Source organism: Pelophylax lessonae, assembly GCF_965119305.1.
Source record: "Pelophylax lessonae genome assembly, chromosome: 9".
In the NCBI taxonomy this organism is placed as follows: Eukaryota; Metazoa; Chordata; class Amphibia; order Anura; family Ranidae; genus Pelophylax; species Pelophylax lessonae.
In genome coordinates, this window is record NC_138776.1 from 247,695,225 (window position 1) to 247,719,042 (window position 23,818).

The 23,818-nt window shown below is 47.1% G+C and overlaps 2 protein-coding genes across 2 annotated transcripts in view; both read right to left on the reverse strand.

Moving 5' to 3' along the window:
- LOC309563359 (uncharacterized protein) lies at nucleotides 1-23,806 on the reverse strand (the record flags this gene model as incomplete). The annotated part of the gene is made up of 7 exons (XM_082267753.1): nucleotides 1-423; nucleotides 12,918-13,013; nucleotides 18,640-18,732; nucleotides 19,545-19,656; nucleotides 19,806-19,903; nucleotides 23,604-23,752; nucleotides 23,802-23,806. 7 exons carry the CDS (start codon nucleotides 23,804-23,806, stop codon nucleotides 17-19), a joined length of 960 nt encoding a protein of 319 aa, XP_082123879.1. The 3' UTR covers nucleotides 1-16.
- The window catches only part of LOC309564357 (uncharacterized protein), a 1,447,080-nt gene that overhangs the window by 730,397 nt on the left and 692,865 nt on the right, over nucleotides 1-23,818 (reverse strand). The window lies entirely within an intron of this gene.

A 23,818-nucleotide genomic window follows, 5' to 3' on the forward strand; every position in this document is an offset into this window, starting at 1 on the left:
ATAGACCCTAAATAGATCACCTCTGTATGTCTTTGCTGAAATGAAGTTTCCGATGCGCAGCTAAAATCCATCCTGTGCGAAAGCGTTTTCCACATTCAGGACACGGAAAGGCCCATACTGCCGTGTGGGCTGCCAGGTGTTGAGCAAGACTGCATTTGTATGTGAAACGCTTCCCACATTCAGGACAGACGAACGGCTTCTCTCCTGTGTGACTTCTGTGGTGTATGATGAGATAAGATTTATGAGTGAAGCGTTTCTCACAATCCGGACATGAAAAGGGTTTCTCTGTTTTGAAGGGTACTGGTTGGTGATCTGGTGTCCCAGCTTTTTCTTCTGCCACATAGGCTGTGATGTCATCGTCTACTATGTCACCATCTGGAGACTTGGGGTGGTTTTCCATGTTGTACCACCTGTATCGTCCATCTGAGGAAAAAATAAAAAACGAGAATGGCAACACAGAACTGCAGGCTAAACAGTCTTTAATCAAGTGCTGTATTAATTATTATTATTAACCACTTGCCCACCAGCTGCTGCAGTTATATGGCGGCAGGTTGGTAGATTCCCGCGAGTCACCATACCTGTACAGCGGTCCGCAGGAGCCATCCTGGGGGCGCGCACGTGCCCACTCGTCAGCGGGGAAGCCGATCACCAGGGCCGGCGGCCATGATTGCTGCTGGGCACCTGCTGATTGCTTCCTGTAAAGAGAGAACGGCGGTCTGTTTGTTTATAGCACAAAAAATAAAAATTGCACAGGCGATCAAATACCACCAAAAGAAAGCTCTATTTGAAAGCGTGAAAAAATGGATTTTTGTAAAATCTTACCATAAAATCCTTTTCTCTTAAGCTCATTGACAGACGCAGTCCTATTAATTAATATCAAATCAGGTTATACTGCCCTCTACAGGAGTAGGACACTAGGCAGAAGGAAAACGTTCTGGCCACACCTTAGGGGCAGTCCCAGAGGGTCTCCTCAAATTGCGGCCTGCAGAACCTTGCGGCCAAAAGAGGCATCCGCCGATGCCATCACATCAACTTGATAAAATTTTGTAAAGGTATGAACCGACGACCAGGTAGCCGCCTTGCAAACCTGAACCACTGACGCCTGATGGCGGAAGGCCCAGGAAGCACTAAGCGCCCGAGTGGAGTGCGCCTTAACAGGGAACGGAGGATTCCGACCCTTAATAGAATAAGCCTGTACCACCGTCTGTCTGATCCATTTGGAGATAGTCGCGGCAGATGCAGGCAACCCCTTTTTGGGGCCATCCGTGATCACAAAAAGTGAATCCGTTTTACGAAACGAGTCCGTAGTTTTCAGGTATACCCTGATTGCCCGAACCACATCCAAGGAATGTAACGCAAACTCCCGAGGATGACTGGGCTTAGGACATAGGGAAGGCAATACAATGTCCTCATTCAGATGAAACTCTGAAACCACCTTAGGAAGGAAGGATGGATTCGGACGAAGAACCACCTTATCCCTATGAACCACCAGATATGGGGAACGACAGGATAATGCGGCCAGTTCTGACACCCTGCGTGCAGAAGTAATGGCCACCAAGAAGGCCACCTTCTGGGATAACGTAAGCAAGGGAATCTCCCTGATATTTTCAAAGGGAGGTTTCTGAAGAACCGACAACACCAAATAAAGATCCCAGGGTGGTAAGGGCGCGCGCACTGGCGGAGCCAAGTGCCGCACCCCCTGGATGAAATTCCGCACCAAGGAATGGGTAGCCAAAGGTTTCTGAAAGAAAATTGCCAACTCTAAAACCTGACCCTTGACAGTACTCAAGGCCAGCTTCTGCTCAACCCCCTGTTGCAGAAAAGCCAAGATTCGGGTCACCGAATAGGCACGTGGAGGGAATCCAAAGTATTCACACCACGAAATATTAGACCTCCATGTGCGATGATAGACTTTTCTGGAAGTCGCTTTCCTTGCTTTAATTAAAGTAGGAATAACTGAAGTTGACAATCCCTTGTCCTTCAGCACCTGAGTCTCAATAGCCAGGCCGTTAAAGCCAGCGATTGTAAAGCAGGATGGAAGATCGGTCCCTGAGACCGCAGATCCTCCCTGAGAGGAAGTCTCCAAGGAGTGTCCGCGACCAGCCTGACAAAGTCGGCGTACTCGGGTCGACGAGGTCAGTCCGGAGCTACCAGGATAACTGGAATTCCCTCCACCTCTATCCTGCGAAGAAGCTTCAGCAGCAACTTGAGAGGAAGGAAGACATACAGTAGCTGATACTGTCCCCACGGGGCGACCAGCGCGTCTGCTGCGTTCGTTCGAGGATCTCAGGAGCTGGCTACAAACCGCGCCTTCCTGTTGAGCCGAGCTGCCAACAGATCCACCTCCAGGGTGTCCCAAAGAAGGCACCGCTGGTGAAATATCTCTGGATGAAGAGGCCATACCCCTTGATCCAGAATCTGACGGCTGACATAATCTGTCTGCCGATTTTCCATCCCCGGAGTGAATACCGCGGGGAGAGTCGGAACAAACCGTTCCGCCCAATGAAGAATGCTGGCCACTTCTATGGCCGCCAGGGCACTCTTGGTGCCCCCTTGGTGATTGACATAAGCCACGGCCGTGGCCTTGTCCGACTGAATCCAAACCGGGCTGCCCTGGAGCTGCTCGGTCCAGTAAGTCAGACAAAGTCTGATCGCTCTCAGTTCCAATACATTTATCGGTAGCCTGGATTCTGTCGGAAGAAATAACTTCCCCTGGCTTAGCATCGGAGACCGAAGCCACCAGACCAGAGACTCCCTGGTCCACTCGCTCAACCGGATCCGATTGTCCAGAAAATCGGGATTCCGATTCCATCTGAAAAGAATCTCCTTTTGGGGAATTCGGGTATGCGACTGGGCATACGGTACTGCCTCTAAGAAGGCCACCATCCGTCCCAGGACCAGATAGCTCAATCTCCTGGTGGGAACTAGGAATGATCTTTTGAAAAAGTGAAGAAAACGTTCTGCTCAAGGAGCGGGAACTGCCGCTCCCTGTTGCATCAATTCCATTACTGCTCCCGCAAGGCTTTTAAGCGATCCGGGGATAGTCGAATTTTGGAAGGGAAGAATCGCACCGGTAGAAGTGATCGAAACTCGATCTTGTATCCCGACCGTATGACCTCGCGAACCCCTTTGTCCGGGATTCTGGAAAGCCATGGATCCGGAAACCGGTGAAGACGTCCCCCCACCCCAGAGATGGGTGGGGGCGCACCTTCAGGCTGTCTTATCTTCAGGTTTGGCTGAGTCGGGCTTTTGTTTACCCGACCAGCGCCCTCTGAAACCCCCTGAAGGGGCTTTGGAGGACTTCCCCTTATCGCCCGCCCCAGCGGAACGAACAAACTTCTTATGAGCGGAAAAGGAAGGTCCTCGCCTGTTACGAGGTCCTTTACCTTTAGCAGTCTGTGGTAAAAAAAGTGCTCTTACCCCCAGTGAGATCCTTTATAATCTCATCCAAGGTGGCCCCAAATAGGCGATCCCCCTGAAAAGGAAGATTAGCCAAAGTCTTTTGGAACCTTGATCCGCCGACCGGCACTTTAACCACAACACGTGTCTGAGGACCACTGCTGAAGCAGATGCACGCCCTAGCAAGGGAGTGGCGTCCAGAGCGGCGTCACAGATGAACTGTAGCCCTTGGATAATCTGCTCCAGCAAATCTGATACTGCCGGGGGGATGCTTCTCCCCTTTATGTCCCGGCGTAACAATTTGGTCCATTCTGTCAATGTTTGTGAAACTAAACCAATGGCAACCACTGGCCTAATGTTGACCCTATCAGGGAAAAAATGGAGCGGGATTCCGCTTCCACTTTTCGATCCACCGGATCCCTAAAGGACGGAGCGTCCTCCAATGGGATAACAGTGGCTTTATTTAGTCTGGAAATTGGTGGGTCCACCACTGGTGGTACCGTCCATTTTTTAAGGAGGGATTCCTCAAACGGATAGCGCCTAGCAATGCGTTTGGAAATAGCAGGGGTTCGTTTTGGACGATGGCGGTAGTCCAGGCACAGGCATCGGCCTGTATTGCACCTTATGTATCAGGTAAGAAGCTATCACCCTCTTACATGGCCATCCTAACAGTAATGCCAGCCACTGACTTCAGTCATGGTCCCTTACAGTGCCCCTAATACAGTGACTTCCGATTGTCAGCTCCCAAACCAAGCCTTCTGGTTCTTATTTACTAAATCACCCTCAAGAGGGGGATCTGTGACACCTGTTATAGGATAGAGGGGGGATCCAGGATTATAAAGGTCCGGTCATCCCAGGGAGGGGCCCGCGTCCACCCACAAACCCGACAGGGGGAGAGGGGGAAAATTTTACTCACCATACCGGAACAGGCGGGCCAACTCCTGACAGAACCCCTCTCCACCGAGGTGGGGGGGCTGTCGACCAATACGGACGCCGTGACTCAGTTTCCAACTGGTCGTCGGCGTCCAGGCGAGACGTTTAACTCGCCGGGTCAGTCCCCATCCAGTGGGACTATGTCACGGCCGACCCAGCTTGGAGCTAGGGCCTGCACGCACTCGTAGGCTGACAGGGGTGACCACTGGATCTCAATATCCAGCCCGTCGCCCAGTTTCAGCACACTTGCTTGAAGATCTCACAGGAACAACTGGAGAAAAAAGCTGCCTTAAAAAATTTTTCTAAAAAAATCTTGCCAGGACCAAAGATCCCAACAAGGAACTTAGGTCCTTACTCCTAACTAGACAGATAAAAACTGACATCCTGTAGCAGGGAGAGAGAGGATATACCCTCTGGGACTGTCCCTAAGGTGTGGCCAGAACGTTTTCCTTCTGCCTAGTGTCCTACTCCTGTAGAGGGCAGTATAACCCGATTTGATATTAATCAAGAGGACTGCGTCTGTCAATGAGCGACAGAGAAAGGGACATTAATTTTATTTGGTTACAAGGTCGCACGACCACGGAATTGTCCGGTAAAATAACGCAGTGCCGAATTGCAAAAAATTGCCTGGTCATTAAGGGGGAAAATCATCCAGTCCAGAAGTGGTTAAAGTAGGACTCCAGTTAAATAAAAATAGCCACAATCCAGTCATTCCAGTTGCAAATCATTAAAGTGTAACTGCACTTTCCTGGGGAAAAAAATACCAAATAAAAAATAAAATAATATAAAGTGCATCTGGAAAGTATTCACAGTGCTTCACTTTTTCCACATTTTGTTACAGCCTTATTCCAAAATTCATTATTTTCCCCAAAATTCTACAAACAATATCCCATAATGACAATGTGAAAGAAGTTTGTTTGAAATATTTGCAAATGTATTAAAAATAAAAACAAAAAAAATCCCATGTACATGAGTAAATGATAACGCCGCCAATTCCGACACCCTGTGTGCAGAGGTGATAGCCACCAAAAAGGCCACCTTCTGGGACAGCATAAGCAGGGGAATCTACCAAAGATTCTCAAAAGGAGGCTTCTGGAGGACTGAGAGCACCAAATTGAGGTCCCCAGGTGTCAACGAAGACCGGACTGGAGGAGCCAAGTGCCTAACTCCCTGAAGAAAAGTACGCACCAGGGAATGTGTGGCCAAGGCCTGTTGAAAGAAGACCGCCCAGGCCGACACCTGGCCTTTGATAGCACTCAAGGCCAGTTTCAGCTCAAACCCCCCAATGAAGAAAGGTTAAGATCCAAGGCCACCGAAAGAGAGTGATGATGAACCCCAAGAGACTCAAACCATGCAATGTACGTCTTCCACGTACGATGGTAGATCTTTCTAGAAGTAGATCTTTCTAGCTTTTAACAGCGTTGGAATCACAACTCATACAAACCTCTATCCATCATCACCTGGCGTTCAAAAGCCAAGCCGTCAAAGCCAGCGACTATAAAGCAGGATGGAAGATTGGTCCTTGGGACAGCAGGTCCTCTCTGAGAGGAAGCTTCCAAGGAACATCGGTGACCAGTCACACCAGATCAGCATACGAAGCCCGGCGAAGCCAGTCCGGGGCACTAAGATAACCGGAATCCCTTCTGCCTCGATCCTCCCTAGAAGTCTTGGCAGAAGCTTGAGAGGAGGGAAGGCATATGTCAGATGATACTGACCCCACGGGGGGAGACCAGCGCATCTATGGCATCCGCCAGAGGATCCCGTGACTGAGCCACAAACCTCTGCACCTTTCTGTTGAGCTGAGACGCCAACAGATCCATCGCAGGGATGCCTCACCGGAGACACATCTGATGAAACACCTCCGGATGAAGGGACCACTCCCCTTGGTCCAACGCCTGCCAGTTTTCTACCCCGGGAATGTGTATGGTGGGGAAGACTGGAACGAACTGTTCTTCCCACCTTAGAATGTTGGCTATCCCCAGAGCCACCAGGACACTTCTGGTGCCCCCCTGGTGATTGACATAAGCCACAGGTCGTGGCATTGTCCGATTGAATGCGTACTGGACATCCCTGAAGATGATCCGTCCATTGTTCCAGGCACAGTCTGATTGCTCAGAGTTCCAAGACATTGATCGGTAGTCTGGACCATGGCCACGGACGCCTCCCCAGCTGGACAGGCTGGCATCTGTGGTGCCCACTGTCCAATACAAGGGGAGAAAGGATTTGCCCAGCTGAAGCACCGGAGAACGAAGCTACCATATCAGGGACTCTTTCATTCCCCAGCTCAGCTGGATCTGATTGTCCAGAGACTACAGATTCTTGTCCCATTTGCCCAGAATCTCCCTTTGCAGGGACCTCATATGGAACTGTACAAACGGAACCGCCTCGAAGGTGAACACCATCAGGCCCAGCACCCGCATGCAATCCCGGAGGGATAACCATCTGCTGGACAGTAGGAGAAGAATTGCAGCCTGCAGTTTCTGAAGTTTGTCCAGAGGAAGGAGCACTTTGGCTAAACCCAAATCCAGAGTTAGACCCAGATAATCCAGCTTTGTGGACGGAACCGGAGCAGACTTCTGAAAATTCAGAATCCAGCCAAACTCCCTCAGAGTTTGTATGGTGAGCTCCAGGTTTTCCACAATAGCAGTAGGAGACTCCGCTCACAGAAGGAGGTCATTCAAATAGCCCAGTACCACAATCCCCCATTGGCGTAACAATGCTAGCACCGGGGCTAACACTTTTGTGAAGACCGGAGGAGCAGAGGCGAGACCAAACGGTAACGCCACAAACTAATAATGCTCCTCTCCCACGGAAAAGCGAAGGAAGCGCTGGTGACCGACACATATTGGAATGTGAAGGTAAGTATCCTTGATGTCGAAAGAGGCAAGAAAATCCTGATGCAGGGATGCCACCACTGTGAGAATGGAGACTCTATTCTGAACTTCTGCACCCGCACAAAGCAGTTCAGTGCCTTGAGGTCCAGGATTGGACGCACCTTACCTTCCTTCCTGGGAACTGTAAACAGGTTTGAGTAGAAACCTTCTGATATCAGATATCAGTGTGACTACTCCATCTCAGCTCCCGCAACCGGCTTAAAAATCTGCCTCTCGCCCGCTCTCACATCACTCGGGGACCCGAAGCCCGGACATGCAATCACCCACCACCACGATGGAATTATTAAATGCCTCCATCTCTCAATTCATCTGGAGAGTGAAGCGCTTGAGAATCTCTCTAAAAAAAGCTGCATCTGCCCAGGAGAGAGGGGGACATTGGTCTTCCCAACATCAGGTTGTATAATCTGTCATGCCTGTTGAGAATATGTATTGATTGGATAACCCAATCCCACCATTATTACTCCTATTCGCTGGAGGCACCCATGGTGTTCCCATACTCTCTACCGGCCTTGCTCCATAGCAAATGGAAAACTTTAACGCCTGCTCTTCAACACAATGTTTTGCTCCGTGACATCGCTATTGCTTGGAGAGAGCTTAGGAAAATCCTACGTCTCCCTGTCTACATCTCAAGCTATCTCCCAATACAAGGCAACCCTATGTTTCCGCCAGGCTTGGAATCAGAACATTTCAAATTTTGGAAACAAAGCGGCCTCACGACTTTTGCTGACCCATGCAATCTGGCTACGGGCACCCCTCTGGACGTCCCCTCTATAGCAAAGACCTACTCACTGCCGCCTTCACATCATTTCAGCTATAGGCAATGTGTGAGTTTTCTCCGCATTTCATGTAAGACTGCCTCACAACGATTCTCTCCTTCCATATTAGACAACTTTCTTGCAGGTGATCTGAACACTATCTCTACACTGTACAAACCACTCTTATTGGAATTTATGCCCCACCTTCAGGACTCCTCAGTCGCCAACTGGGGCAAGTGCTTTCCACACATGGACTTGCTGCCCAGACTGCTGGCAGGCCTCACTAGGACTCTCCGCTTGACCACAAATGAAAACTGGAGGGAAACACAACTGCGTATACTGCACCGTGCCTATTTACCATTCTCTATGGACCCTCACAACCCACAGGGAATGTTCTGTCCTCATTGTAAACTCCCACGTCCAACCCTAGCCCATCGCTTTTGGCAATGTTCAGCTATCTCCTCATATTGGGACCATGTTAACTCTTTTTTTTTTTTGAAAAACAGTGAGTTTATTGAGAAAAAAAAAAAAAAAAACGGAGCATTACAACAACAATTTCAAGGACTGTGCATACACAAAAATTCTTGCAAGAAGCAACGTGTACAATCAATACTATCGACAATACAGTACATGTGGACATCTCAAATAGTGCAAAGGGGCAGCCATGGAAGCTCAAAGAGACTCATGACAGATTTTAACTGCAAGTGTCAGATCTCTGCAGCCAGCGATCCCAGATTTGATTGAATTTAATGGAATTCCCCCCCCATGTTATCTCTTTTATATACGGAGTCACCCAGTTATGCATTCCGAAAGACCCCTTACTTCTGCTTTTTGGATATTGGGACCCACAGATCGTCTCCACACCCCAGATACTAGAACTCAGCATAAAGATTGGATCTTACTTTGTCTTCTGACATCCAGGAAATGTATCCTGAATAACTGGACCTCCCCCCTGAGCCCCAAAACTTCCCATCTAAAACAAGCATTACTATTACTTATGTATAATGAAAGACTGAATGTGGAGGACGGAACAGTGAGCTCTCTCACACGTTTCCTGAACAGATGGAATATATTTATCTTTTCTACCCTTGCGCCCCAGGAGCAACGTGATCTTCATGATCGTCCAGCTTACCACACTGGCTACTTACCACGGCTTATGAGAAAAGACCCTCCCCAGTCCTCAATTACTTAAATGGACCTGCCTTTCATCTATTTGCCCATATGATGTACTTTCATCTAGGTTCAAGGGTTATCTTCCTCTGTATTCAAGGTCCGCTCTAGATGCATCCTTACTGTTACTACTACTATTCATGGCTACTCTATTCTTCAAAACCTCCCACCCCCTCCTACAGTTCTCTACTTTCTCATGTTGCCTTTGTTTGCAATGACCACTTATGATACGGTTGATATTTTGTCATTATGCCATTTGACGGCTTGATTGTATACTTGTCTTCTTGTATCGTGAAAATTTTCAATAAAATTTATTTAAAAAAAAAAAGAAAAGGAAGATCAGTCAAGGCCTTTTTAGAAGTCTGGTCCGCAGACCAACATTTGAGACAAAAAATACGCCGAAGGACCACTGCTGAAACAGAGAGCCTAGCAACTAGGGGAGCTGCGTCCAAAGAGGCATCACAGATAAACTGCAGCCCCTGGATTAATTGGTCCACCAGCTCAGAAAAGGCAGGGGGGAGCTGCTCCCCCTCCAGGTCACGGCGTAAAAGCTTAGCCCACTGGGTCAGCGTTTGCGACACCAGTGCAATGGTAAATACCGGCCTCAGTGCCTAACCAGTCACAGTGTACATATTGTGGGCCACAGCCTCTGCCTTCCTGTTAGACGGGGTCCTTAAAGCTGGGGACTCTTCAACCGGAATCATGGTTGCCTTGTTCAGTCTGGAGACCGGAGGTTCCACCACTCTTGGAACAGTCCACTTTTTAGGAAGGGACATAAGGGTACCGCATAGCAAATCGCTTAGGAACTACAAGGGGACATTTTGGCCGTTCCCACAATTCTTTCAAAATAGGCGGGGAAAGGAAACACCTTTGCCGTTCTGGATGGCTTGTGAGTGCCATAGGGAACCGACGCCTTAGTCGCAGCTTCAGCTGCATACTCCATTTTTAAGGTCTCATGCACAGATACAATCAGTGCATCCTCAAGCGCCTTTTCGTGCGCGGCTAAAGGAGTGGAGGAATCATACTCCCTATCTGAGAACTCAGGGCGCATGGCTGAAGATCCAGCAGAGTGACCCACGTCTGTGGGGGCTGAATTAGATTCAGGATCTGTGGAGACAGATGAGGCGGGGGAAGGCGGGGTCGCTATTTGCTAGCCCGTTGCCCAAAAACCACCTCCACCTGGGACACAAAGGACTCCAGGACGGCCGTCAGTGCATCGATGGATGGTTGGGACCCGGAGAGGGGTTCAGGTGGGGAAATGTGCTCCAAAGAATCCATGAGTCAATAGGGAGACCCCACAAAAAAAGGTGTAAAACTGCTAAGGGACACCCCCACCATTCGCCAACAGCACCACTCGGTTGCCAGTAACAGAGCACTTAATCGATCCTCGGCAGAGAGGGAGAGGACCTCCCCAGACTCACTACCCAGCAGAAACATGCACCTGCAGCCACCAGGATAATCTGCACTCCACGGAGATGAGAAGGGGCTCCCACCACCGAAATCGCCACCCATAGGGCTCCACTGTTATGGCCGCCGCTATTTGCAATGGCAAATCACCGCAAAATGGCCGCTGGACTACACAAACATGGCCGCCGAGCATTTAGCACATAGGCTACAGCAAAATGGCGGCACCACAAGGCTTCAGGGACCCAGGAAGGATCCCTAGGCCTCAGAAAATGGGACAGGCCGGAAGGGGGGCCCCTAGCAGGAGCCCTCACCAGGTACAGCCCCCCCCCCACAGCCAATCGCCGTCAGCGCATCCCCCGCCCCCACCCCAGGAGGTGAACCAGGCAATCTAACAGCCCCAGCGCAAGTGAAAGAGGGGGGTGGGGTCGAGATGGCCCATAGGGACTACCACGAGGAGGGGGTGCCTAATGGGAAGGAGGGGAACCCTGGGGTCAGACCATCCCAAGGAGGGGTCCACGTCCACCCCAAAACCCTCCAGGGGGAGGGGGTACAGTTACTTACTATACCAGGAACCAGGCGGGCACCGCTCCAGACATAACCTCCTCTCCATCGAAATGGAGGGGCTGTCAACCAGGAGGAATGCTGTGACTAGGCCCGAGAGACCTGGTCGTATGCGACCTCGTGAGGTGTTTAACTCGCAGGCCAGCCCCTGTCCACTGGGGCTATGTCGCAGCCGACCTAGCATGGAGCTAAGGTCTGCATGTGCTTGTGGGCCAGACTGGGGTGACCACTGGATCTAGATTATCCAGTCTGTCGCCCAGTCTGGCAGTTGATTGTAGATCTCACAGCAAAAAAAACAGAAGAAAAAATCTATCTAAAAAGAAAAAATTGCCAGGACCAAAGATCCCAGCAAAGAACTAGGTCCAATATGTCCACCTAGTCCAATATGTTTAAGAACTAGGTCCTAACTCCTGACTAGGCAGAAAAAAACTGAGTACCTATAGCAGAGAGAGGGAGTATACCCCCTGGGACTGCCCATAGGCATAGCCAGACTTTTTTCTGCCAAGTGTCCTACTCCTGTAGGGGAGTATAAACCGATAGTTAAGAAGATCAGGAGCTGTGTCCATCAATTAACGAAAGAGAAAATAAAAGTACAAAACAAACAATGTGTTTTACTTCCCCTTCAAATCACATGACTTAACCACTTGACCTCCGAAAGGTTTTATCCCCTTCATGACCAGGCCGTTTTTTACAATATGGCACTGCGTCATTTTAACTGACATTTGCGCGGTCGTACCCAAATACCCAAATAACATTTTTGTCCTTTCTTTTGGTGGTATTTGATCACCTCTGTGGTTTTTTTTTTTGTGCGCTATAAATAAAAAAACGAGCGACAATTCTAAAAAAAAAAAAAAAAAATGTGCTTGCTGCTATAAAACACATCCAATAAAAAAAAAATGTAAAAAATCAAACTTATTCATCATTTTAGGCCAACATGTATTCTGCCACATATTTTTGGTAAAGTGCATATCGATGGGTTTGCGCAAAAGTTATCGCGTCTACAAACTAGGGAATAGATTTACTGTGTGGGGGATGTACTCACTAGATGAGCACAGAGATCTGTGTTCCTGAAAAGCAGGAACACAAGATCCCTGTGTTCATCTGTGACAGAATGGCGGTCTGCCTTGTTTACATAGGCAGACCGCCGTTCTGTCTCTATGGGGAGTGATCACGGGTGACCGGCGAACATCGTGTCCACCGAACCTGCTGATTGGCTCTCCCTCTGGGCAACCAGCGTGCCCCCACTGGCTATTATACAAAACAACATACAGGTACGTAGTTTCGTGTAATAGAGACGACCTGCCGCAGTATATGTGCGGTGCCTGGTCAGCAAGTGGGTAATACGGGAATCCCTCCCGCAGCCCTATTGTGTTCTGCCAGCAGTGAGCCTTCAAGGATGGCAGAGCCCAATGATTATGGCTAGAAGCTAAAGCAGCAGCCAGTAATCGCATGTAAAAAATCTGACAGACCAGTTGTACCCAAGTTGATCAATGGATTGATTTGAATATAACCAGCCTGCTCATAAATGGATCGAATTTTGGCCAGTCCCTGCTGAACTGGCCAAGAGGCGATCCAACTATGGCAGCCTTTAGACTGTGCAATCTATAAATCGTTCCTTGTCTAGGATAAAATAATAGCATTGTGCTGCCTTGTGGTGCAAAAATAATCACGTTATGAGTTTGTTTTACCTGGTTCCACACACATTTGATTTAGGATTGCCTCTACTACCACTGAAATGTACAAAGTTTGGTGACAAGGAGACCATGCAACTTTTTGATGTTTAGCGTTTATTACTTACCCATACCGATCTCTAGAAATGTCCTTTTATTTTTCAACTGGTTTTCTTCCTCATCAGCTTTGAATTTTCTCTGCGTTGCTTTAGTGTCTCTGGAATCTGTGAATAAAGATGAGAATGAAGCCCCCTGTACTGAGATTATATGATAGACCACAGAGAGCGGTGAATGACATGATGTGAGGAGGAGAGCCGGAGTCTAATGGCACTTTTCCACTGCAAGTACCGGCTCGGCTCTACTCGGCCCTGTTTGCTTTTCCACTGCGGTACCGCATGGTATAGTGTCGGAACGGTTCGGTACGGTACGGTATAGGTTTGCTTTTCCACTAAAGTAGTACTAAAGTTAAGTGGGTGGGATAACAACGGGGTGGGTGTGATTCTCTGACCAATCAGTGGCTAGTAGTGACTGCATGCAAAGGATTGTGGGATATGGTACCAGTTTGGTACCTGTTGGAAACACAATCGAGTAGGTACTGTTTTTTCAGAGCCGTACCGTACCGTACCGTTCGGTTCCATACAGTGGAAAAGCAAACCTATACCGTACCGTACCGAACCGTTCCGACCCTATACCATGCGGTACCGCAGTGGAAAAGCACAAAAGCGTGCCGAACCGGTACGGTTCCATGCAGTGGAAAAGCGCCATAATAGAGGCTGATGACTCCTGACTCCCCCACTGGGCACATACTGTCTCCCCATTCGAATGCTTTTACAGCGCCCCACTGTGGTTTTGCCGCAGAGCAGTGTACTCTTCCCATTAGATCGGGTGTTTTTGGAGAATTTTCAGAATGTGCACCAAAAGTTGCTGCATCTTTTTTTTCTTTAACAGAAAAGTTTTTACTTTTTGTAAAAGAAATTGTAACCTATTTCCAACAGCATAGCATAAGGCACATATTTCACAGCAGCATAAAAGAGATCAGGGATATTATACTCTTTGCAGTGTATATTGCACATCACCTGGAGGATCTAATAGATACATCATGCTGCATCTTTTTTTTTTTTTTTTTTTACTTTCTTATTGTAAGTTATATATAGATACAGTACATTTTATAAAAATCATTATATGTAAACATAATACAGTGTAAAGAGAGTAGAGAAGGCTTTGCAAGAGCTAGGCCTTCATCAAGTAACGCAACATAGCACACGTGCTGACAAATATCTAAAAAGCAGAATATCAACAAAATATTCAAAGATCCGTATCGAAATGAGAAACAATTAAGCTTTACTAAACTAAGATAATTAACCACTTAAGCCCCGGAAGATTTTACCCCCTTCCTGACCAGGGTTTTTTTTTTGCGATTTTTTACTGCGTGATTTTAACGGACAATTGCGCGGTCGTGCGACGCTGTACCTAAACAAATTTGACGTCCTTTTTTTCCCACAAACAGAGCTTTCTTTTGGTGGTATTTGATCACCTGTGCGATTTTTTGATCATGCGCTATAAACAAAAAAAGAGCGTAAATTTTGCAAAAATAACAATATTTTTCACATTTTTTTATATGAAATTCCCCAAAAAAAAAAAATGTAAAAATCAAACTTTTTTAACATTTTTGGCCAATTTGTTTTATGCTACATATGTTTGGTAAAAAAAAAAAAAAAACCACGCAAAAAGCGTATTTTGATTGGTTTGCGCAAAAGTTATCGCGTTTACTAACAAAGGGAAAGATTTTTGTAATTTTTGGTGTTTTTTTTTTTTAACGCGTAATGGCGGCGATCTGCGACATTGCGGCGGACAGATCGGACCCTTGACTGACATTTTTGACACTTTTGGGGTTACCAGTGACATTACTACAGTAATCAGTGCTATATATATGCACTGTTACTGTAAAAATGACACTGGCAGGGAAGGGGTTAACTGGATTGGAGAGGGAGGGGTTTAGTGTGTCCTAGGGGCGTGTTTCTAACTGTGATGGGACATGTCTACTATTGTAAAAACAGAGATCAACGGTTCTACATAGTAGAACCGTCTGATCTCCATTTTTACACAGGGAAGAATGACAGGCGGCTTGTTTACATTAGCCGCCTGCCTTTCTCCCGCTCTACCGACGATCGGCGAGTGACCGGCGGCAATCGCCCGCTATTGGCTCACAAGCCGGTGACAGGCTAGTGACGTATATATACGTCACTTTGCCTGGCCGGGGATGACCGCCGCAGTATATTTACTTGCGGCGGTCGGCAAGTAGTTAAAGCAGTGATCTAAATGACAAAGTATTCCATAGTGCGGTAAGCAAGTCCAGGTAAGGGTCACGGATCCCTACACATCTCCCTCTCTAGAGAGAGAGTTCTCTTTAGTGTTTTTGAGTATGTGACAATTAGGGATCGACCGATTATCGGCAAGGCTGATATATCGGGGGGCCGATATGCATTTTCCCCGATATATTGGAATCTGCCCCTGAGGTTACAGATATTGCAGATATTTCCGGAAGTGCTTGTACCGGAGTGAGTCCTGCAGCTAGAGGCATCACCCCGGTACCGGCGTCCATAGCCGATGGTCAGCTGTCTTGTAATGACAACCAATGCGGCTAAGAAGCCACTCGGCTGTCATTGCAAGAACCGGCAGGGGATGCCGCCCCCCCCCCCCCCGCCGCCTTCCGAGGCTTGTCCGGGTCTCCCGTCCCACCAGCCTGCACGGCCACCGAAGTCCCAATTAAAGCCGTATTCGGCTCTTATCGGGTCTCCATGTAAACTCAGGGCCAGATTATAAAACATAACAGCATTCAAAACTTGGCGTTTTGAATGCTTTTAAGTGCAGAGGAGGGGTTTGGGGTCTTTTAGACAGATCCCTTCACAAGAGTACCTGTCAAGTGCTAAATATAAAAAATAAATGTTTTTAAATGTAGGAAACTATCGGCCAATATCGGCTGATACAGATATTCAATGGCTAAAATATCGGTATTGGCAACGAAAAACCGGTATCGGTCAATCACTAGTAACAATCATATTATACATTGTTGTCATGTTAAACATGAAAGTAAATCAAATGCCGGGTAATTCACAGGTTCCAAATGTATCTATCCATAGTCCTCAAACTTTATCAAATTTTTTCCGACATCCTCTTGCTTCATAAGTTAGTTTATAGAGTGGTAGTACCTGATTAAGCAAATTCTTCCAGAGACTGAATGGGACAGTCTCTGAATGAATCCACTGCATCACCACCGTTTTTCTGGCGTAGAATAGGAGAAGCCTAAGAAATTGTTTTTGATGTGATCGGAGATCGATGTCCTCCAAGATCCCTAATATACACCACTTCGGATTACAAAAATTGAGTAACTTGAGAGCAGAAGGGTCGTTTTTTTATCACAACTTCATAACATATGTAGAAGATTCCTATAATATAACATAACATACGTAGAAGATTCCCATAACATATGTAGAAGATTCCCTTGAGCATTATGACATTTATGACATTCTGAATTGTCTCTGCATCCGGAAGAGTCTTAGTGGGGTATAATATGTCTTAGGGAAAATACAGATTTGGATCAGTCTATCCCTGGCCGAAATTGTGATAGTAAAGTAACTATTAAGCTATTCTTCCCAATTATCATCAGATAGATCAGGAATATCCATTGTCCATTGGGCTCACACAGTGTCTAAGCGAGAAAGGATACTTTGGGTTAGAGTGCTGTAATAGGAACTAATTTGTTTAAAGAGGAAGTAAACCCTCCTCAGGAAGTTGTACCTATAGGTAAACGGGCAAAAAATTTGGGGGAGCATACCCATGTATTTCTAAAGCTGCTGCAGCTATGAACCAAAAGACATGTATATTAAAAAAGAATAGCGCGCAAATGCAAAAGAAATAACTACCAAATCTGAAGACAATCCATAAATAAAAATGGGGGTTTGGTCCCCCATTTTTGTAAATATTGTATTATATCTTTTCATGTGACAACACAGAAGAAATTACACTTTGCTACAATGTAAAGTAGTGAGTGTACAGCTTGTATAACAGTGTAAATTTGCTGTCCCCTCAAAATAACTCAACACACAGCCATTAATGTCTAAACCGCTTGCAATAAATGTGAGTACACCCCTAAGTGAAAATGTCCAAATTGGGCCTAACTAGCCATTTTCCCTCCCTGGTGTCATGTGACACGATAGTGTTACAAGGTCTCAGGTGTGAATGGGGAGAAGGTGTGTTAAATTTGGTGTTATCGCTCTCACTTATACTGGTCACTGGAAGTTCAACATGGCACTTCAAGGCAAAGAACTCTCTGAGGATCTGAAAAAAATGATTGTTGCTCTACGTAAAGATGGCCTAGGCTATAAGAAGATTTTCAAGACCCTGAAACTGAGCTGCAGCATGGTGGCCAAGACCATACAGCGGTTTAACAGGACAGGTTCCACTCAGAACAGGCCACGCCATGGTTGACCAAGGAAGTTGAGTCCATATGCTCAGCATCATATTCAGAGGTTGTCTTTGGGAAATAGACGTTTGAGTGCTGCCAGCATTGCTGCAGAGGTTGAAGGGGTGGGGGTCAGCCTGTCAGTGCCAGAAGGAAGCCTCTTCTAAAAATGATGAACAAGAAAGCCCACAAACGGTTTGCTAAAGACAAGCAGACTAAGGACATGGATTACAGGAATCCTGCCTGTGGTCTAATGAGACCAAGATAAATCTAATGGTTCCGATGGTGTCAAGCGTGTGTGGCGGCAACCAGGTGAGGAGTACAAAGACAAGTGTGTCTTGCCTACAGTCAAGCATGGTGGTGGGTATGTCATGGTCTGGGGCTTCATGAGTGCTGCCGGCACTGGGGAGCTACAGTTCATTGAGGGAACCATGAATGCCAAAATGTACTGTGACATACTGAAGCAGAGTATGATCCCCTCCCTTTGGAGACTGGGTATTCTAATATGATAACGACCCCAAACACACCTCCAAGATGACCACAGCCTTGTTTAAGAAGCTTAGGGTAAAGGTGATGGACTGGCCAAGCATGTATCCAAACCTAAACCCTATTGAGCATCTGTGGGGCATCCTCAAACAGAATGTAGAGGACGCAAGGTCTCTAACTTCCACCAGCTCCGTGATGTCATCATGGAGGAGTGGAAGAGGACTTCAGTGGCAACCTGTAAAACTTTGGCAAACTCCACGCCCAAGAGGGTTAAGGCAGTGCTGGAAAATAATGGTGGCCACACAAAATATTGACACTTTGGGCCTAATGTGGACATCTTCATTTAGGGGTGTACTCACTTTTGTTGCCAGCGGTTTAGACATTAATGGCTTTGTGTTGAGTTATTTTGAGGGGACAGCAAATTTACACTGTTATACAAGCTGTACACTCACTACTTTACATTGTAGCAAAGTGTCATTTCTTCAGTGTTGTCACATGAAAAGATAGAATAAAATATTTACAAAAAATGTGAGGGGTGTACTCACTTTTGTGAGATACTGTATCTGTAGTGCCAAGAGTTGGGGATTAGAAAGTCCTGCTTAAATTGGGTAAAGGATTTTAAAGGGACCATTATGGAATAATTGGTGGATAGATTTAAGGCCTTATCAGCATGCTGCATCTTTACTGTGCTTTCAGAAAATGGCTGATGTAATAGAAGCCTATGGAAAATGTAACCCACACAAAAACTGTGGGTACACTGTGCTGCAGCCAAACTGCGGCGCAGTAGTGTGGAAGAGCCCTAACTGTCTAGTGACAGAAGAGGGGGGAGAAGAAGAGATTGTTGTAGTGACTGAACAAGGAGGATCTGGGACTTTTCTCTGGATTTAGTGTTTATTACTCACCTGTGCTGATCCCTGGAGGGATTTCCTCTTCTGTAATCTTCATACCTCCTTCTTTCTCCTCAGCTTTGACATCTCTTGGAGTGTCTCTGCGATCTGTGAATAAAGACGAGAGTGAAGCCCCCTGTACTGAGATGTATGAGAGACCCCAGAGAGTGTGTGTGGGGGGGGGACTGGTCACCTCTCTTGGCTGGTAACACACAATGACATGATGTGAGGAGGAGAGCCGGAGTCTAATAGAGGCTGATGGCTCCTGACCCCCCCACTGGGCACATACTGTCCCCCCATTACTGTCTACTGACAGAGGAGGGGGGAGAAGAAGAGATTGTTGTAGTGACTGAACAAGGAGAATCTGGGACTCTTCTCTGGATTGAGACTGCATTCACATCTGAGGGACGCAACGCGTTTGGCACCAAAGTAACTTATGTACCTTTTTTTGGCACTGAGTTTTTGCAGGTTTTTGTGGGGTTCCATTAGGTGCCATCAAAAAATAAGAGATTGTTGTAGTGACTGAACAAGGAGAATCTGGGACTCTTCTCTGGATTGAGACTGCATTCACATCTGAGGGACGCAACGCGTTTGGCACCAAAGTAACTTATGTACCTTTTTTTGGCACTGAGTTTTTGCAGGATTTTGTGGGGTTCCATTAGGTGCCATCAAAAAATAAGAGATTGTTGTAGTGACTGAACAAGGAGAATCTGGGACTCTTCTCTGGATTGAGACTGCATTCACATCTGAGGGACGCAACGCGTTTGGCTCCAAAGTAACTTATGTACCTTTTTTTGGCACTGCATTTTTGCAGGTTTTTGTGGGGTTCCAGTAGGTGCCATCAAAAAATAAGAGATTGTTGTAGTGACTGAACAAAGAGAATCTGGGACTCTTCTCTGGATTTACTGTTTATTACTCACCTGTGCTGATCTCTGGAGGGATTTCATCCTCCTTACATGGTTTATTACTTCTCACATACGGCTCTTCCACCTCCTCTTTCACTTCAGTTTTAATGTGCCTCCACTTCTTATACTAAATAATACAAAGATTAGAAACAGCCCATTGCATTATCGGAGATTAAACTGAGCAATATTACAGTTACTGTAGATATAGTTAGGTCTTTAACAGATTACACAGAAATATACAATATATCATTATAGAAGAGTCTCAATCCCATCTACCTGATAACAGCGTCGGATCGTGTGATGTTCCTGTGTGGAGTCCCGGGAATACAGAGGACGGGGACATCTCTCTGGGGGATTTCTGTTACTGGATCCATCTGTAGGAAACACACACACTGACTGAATATCTTTTTTTTATGTTTTTCTATCAGAGGATGTGTGTATCTAGGGCAGGGGGAGGCAACCTTAACCACTTACCGCAAACTGACGTAGATCTACGTCGGGTAACTTTGCGGGGTTATACCAGGATGATGCCTCTAGCTAGAGGCACCATCCCGGTACCGTGGTTTAGTGCCAATGGTCAGCTTTCCGTCGGTAACGACCGATGCGGCTCGGGAGCTGCTCGATCGTTACCCGGGTGAGCGGGAGGGGACGCCCCCCCCCTCCCGCCGCCTTCTGTTAATGGGGCTTCCGTCCCACCGGGAGCCCCGAGCACCCAGCCGGCACATCCGCCGGCTGGATGGAGTCCCGATCAATGCCGGAAACAGCTTCGATCGGGTCTCCAATGACGTAACCCGGAGGCGGCGTCAATGACGTCACCTGCAAAAGGCGGCAAATTTAAAAAATGGCTGTATGCAAAAACGCTGTTTTCTGCGTTTTGCATACATGGAAGTGTAGTGGAGGGGTCTAGGGTCTTTTAGACCCTCGATCCCTCCATAAAGAGTACCTGTCACTGCATATTGGTGTCACCAGGGATGTTTACATTGCTTGTGACAGCAATAAAAGTGATCAGATTTTTTTTTTTAAACTGTAATAAAGTTAAAAAAAAAAAATAATAAATAGGAAAAAAAAAAAAAAACATTTTAGCCGTCGCCGTCACCGTTAGCTCGCGCACAAAAGAAAACGTATACGGAAGTCGAGACGCAAATGAAATCGCTGTTCTGTTCAAACCACACATGTGAGGTATCGCTGCGATCGCCAGAGCGTGAGCAATAATTAAAAAAAAGAAAGCTACACTCTACCTCTAAACTGGTAACCGTTAAATAAATTTAAAGCATCGCCTATTGAGATCTCTACTGACCGTAGTTTGTCGCCATTCCACGGGTGCACGCAATTTTAAACCATAACATGTTGGGTATCTATTTACTCGGCGTGACATCATCTTTCACAATATACAAAAAAAATGGGCTAACTTTACTGTTTAGTATTTTTTAAATTTCAGTGAAATGTGATTTTTCTAAATTTTTCCTAAAAAATGGCGTTTTAAAGGCCGCTGAGCAAATACCGCGTGACAAAAAATATTGCAATGACCGCCATTTGATTCTCCAGAGTCTTTGCTAAAATAATATATATATATATAATGTTTGGGGATTTTAAGTAGTTATCTAGGAAAAAAAACAAATTTTAACTTGTGAACAAAAAGTGTCCGAAATAGGGCTGGGGCTTAAAGCGGAGTTCCATCCAAAAGTGGAACTTAAGCTTTAGGCAGTTCTAACCCCCTGACATGCCACATTTGGCATGTCATTTTTTTTGGGGGGGAGCGGGTACCTAGTTTTGACAGGTACCCGCTCCCACTTCCGCTCGGAGCGCCGCGGCGCCCTGAACGGAAGATCTCCTCTCCCCCTCCCTCCCTGCAATCTTCTGGGACATGTCAGAGGTCCCAGAAGATGGCCGGCCAATCAAGACGCGCATCGCGACTCGCGCATGCGCAGTGGGTACCCGGCTGTGAAGCCGCAAACTGTCACAGCCGGGTGCCCACAGCAGTGATGCCGGCGCCGCCGAGACCCGAGGGAGAGGATCGAGGCTTCGGGCGGCCGCATCGCTGGACCGTTGGACAGGTGACTGAAAAGGCTGGAACTCCGCTTTAAGTGGTTAAAGAGGTAGAGATCTACCTGAAAAACATGGGAGAAGTCAAACATCACCGGGCACGGTGTCGGCTCCTCAAACCTGATTTAATTGCCGTACTACCGTGTCGCAATCGCCTGCACTGGGATCATGGGTTTAAATCAGGTAGTGAGGAGGCAACATATTGCCTCCACATCACCTGTCAAACACGCTTGGATTGCTTTTTAGAGGAGCAGTAAGTGCCTACTGCACTTGTGAATGAGCCCTTAGCTGCATTCGGCACCCTTAGGACTCGTTTACACGTAAATTTTAGGGGTGGTAACACCCTGTGGTTGAGTTGTGGCTGAGACAGCAACCAAAGGTGTACACATGCCGCAGCAGGAATTAAGACCCCTGTTGCTTTTGGTGGGTGCTACCTCCTGAGAATCACCCATTTAAGTAAACGGGGCCACTCTGCAAGTGCCCTACAACTGCATGCTTCTGAGGGGTCCAAGGGGTTAAAGCAGGTGGTGAGAAAGCAACACAACACTGCCTGCTTTAACCCCTTGTTTGTTGTACTGCACAAGTTTGCAGGGCACTTGTAGAGTGGCCTCATTCACTTGAAAGGCTACTTTCACACTGATGTGCTGCGGTTTACCTGCAACGCGAGTGCAGAACAGTGCATCTGCAACCTTCCTGGGTTAGCTGCTCTTTGCCATATACTTCTATTATATCCTGCAGGTGTGGTGCACTTTCTGAAAGCGCACCAAAACTTCAGCATTTAGTCCCCGTTCACACTGGGGCGACCTGTGAGGCGACCTGGTCGCCTCACAGGTCGCCGTAGGTCGCCTTCCATAGGGAAGCTGCGGACCCGTTCTAATAGGAGCGACACAAGTCGCTCCGACTTAGAAAAAGGGTCCGGAGCTTCTTTGGGGTGACCTGGAGCGACCGTCATAGACTTCAATGTTATGAAGTCCGTGCCGGCCGCTCCGAGGTCGCCCCTGGAAGTCGGATCGCCCCAGTGTAAACGGGGCCTCAGGGGTTTTGTTGAACTTTCAGAAAGTGCACCAAACCCACAGGATATAATAGAAGTATAATAGAAGCAAACCCGCAGGAAAGCTGCAGGTACACTGCACTGTACCCGCTGTGTGGGTAAACCGCAGTACATCAGTGTGAAAGCAGCCCTATACTATTATGTCAAGTGTATTGCTTCACACTGACCTGAAGATCTCTTCTTTCCTGCTGCTGGCACCATTCTGGAGACCGCTAGCCAGGATAAGAGGTGGAGTGGTATCACTCCGCATGGGACAGGAGTCAGCACTACAGAGGAGGCATCGGCTTATGAGGCTCTTGCTCTCTATTACAGTTCCATCTTCACAAGTAGTCCCTCTGCATTGCACTTTTGGCACTTTTCCACTGCAAGTACCGGCTCGGCTCTACTCGGCCCTGCTTGCTTTTCCACTGCTGGTACCGCATGGTACGGTGTTGGAATGGTTCAGTACGGTACGGTATGGTTTGCTTTTCCACTGCTGGTACCGCATGGTACGGTGTTGGAATGGTTCGGTAAGGTACGGTATGGTTTGCTTTTCCACTAAAGTAGTACTAAAGTTAAGTGGGTGGGATAACAACGATTCTCTGACCAATCAGTGGCTAGTAGTGACTGCATGCAAAGGATTGTGGGATATGGTACCGGTTATGGTACCTCTTGGAACCACAATCGAATAGGTACTGTTTTTCAGAGCCTTCCCGTTCGGTTCCATGCAGTGGAAAAGCGCCGCTGTACCATACCGTACCGAACCGTTCCTACACCATACCATGAGGTACCAGCAGTGGAAAAGCACAAAAGCGAGCCGAACCGTTTGGTTCCATGCAGTGGAAAAGCGCCATTTGTTTGATGCTCTGGAATGGCGGGTCAGCAAGCCCAGCACGTGATCAACCAGTCACCTGTCCACGATCTCTAGGTTGCCGAACCCGGATCTAGGTGGATCCTCAATACTCTTCTCTCCTTTATAAGAAAGAAAAGTCTCCTCTTACCTGATGGAATGAGGGTCTGCTGGTTATCCATCATGACATCCTTGTACAGATCTTGCTGTCCTTCTAAATCCTCTACATGTATCGATTCAAAATTTGGAATCAGAGATGAACTGTAAGGTTCACACTGAAATAAATCAAAAAAAGTGTATCTGGTAAACAAAAAGAAAAAGTATATAGTAGCTAAACAGGTCAGCATACAACATGTCTCACCTACT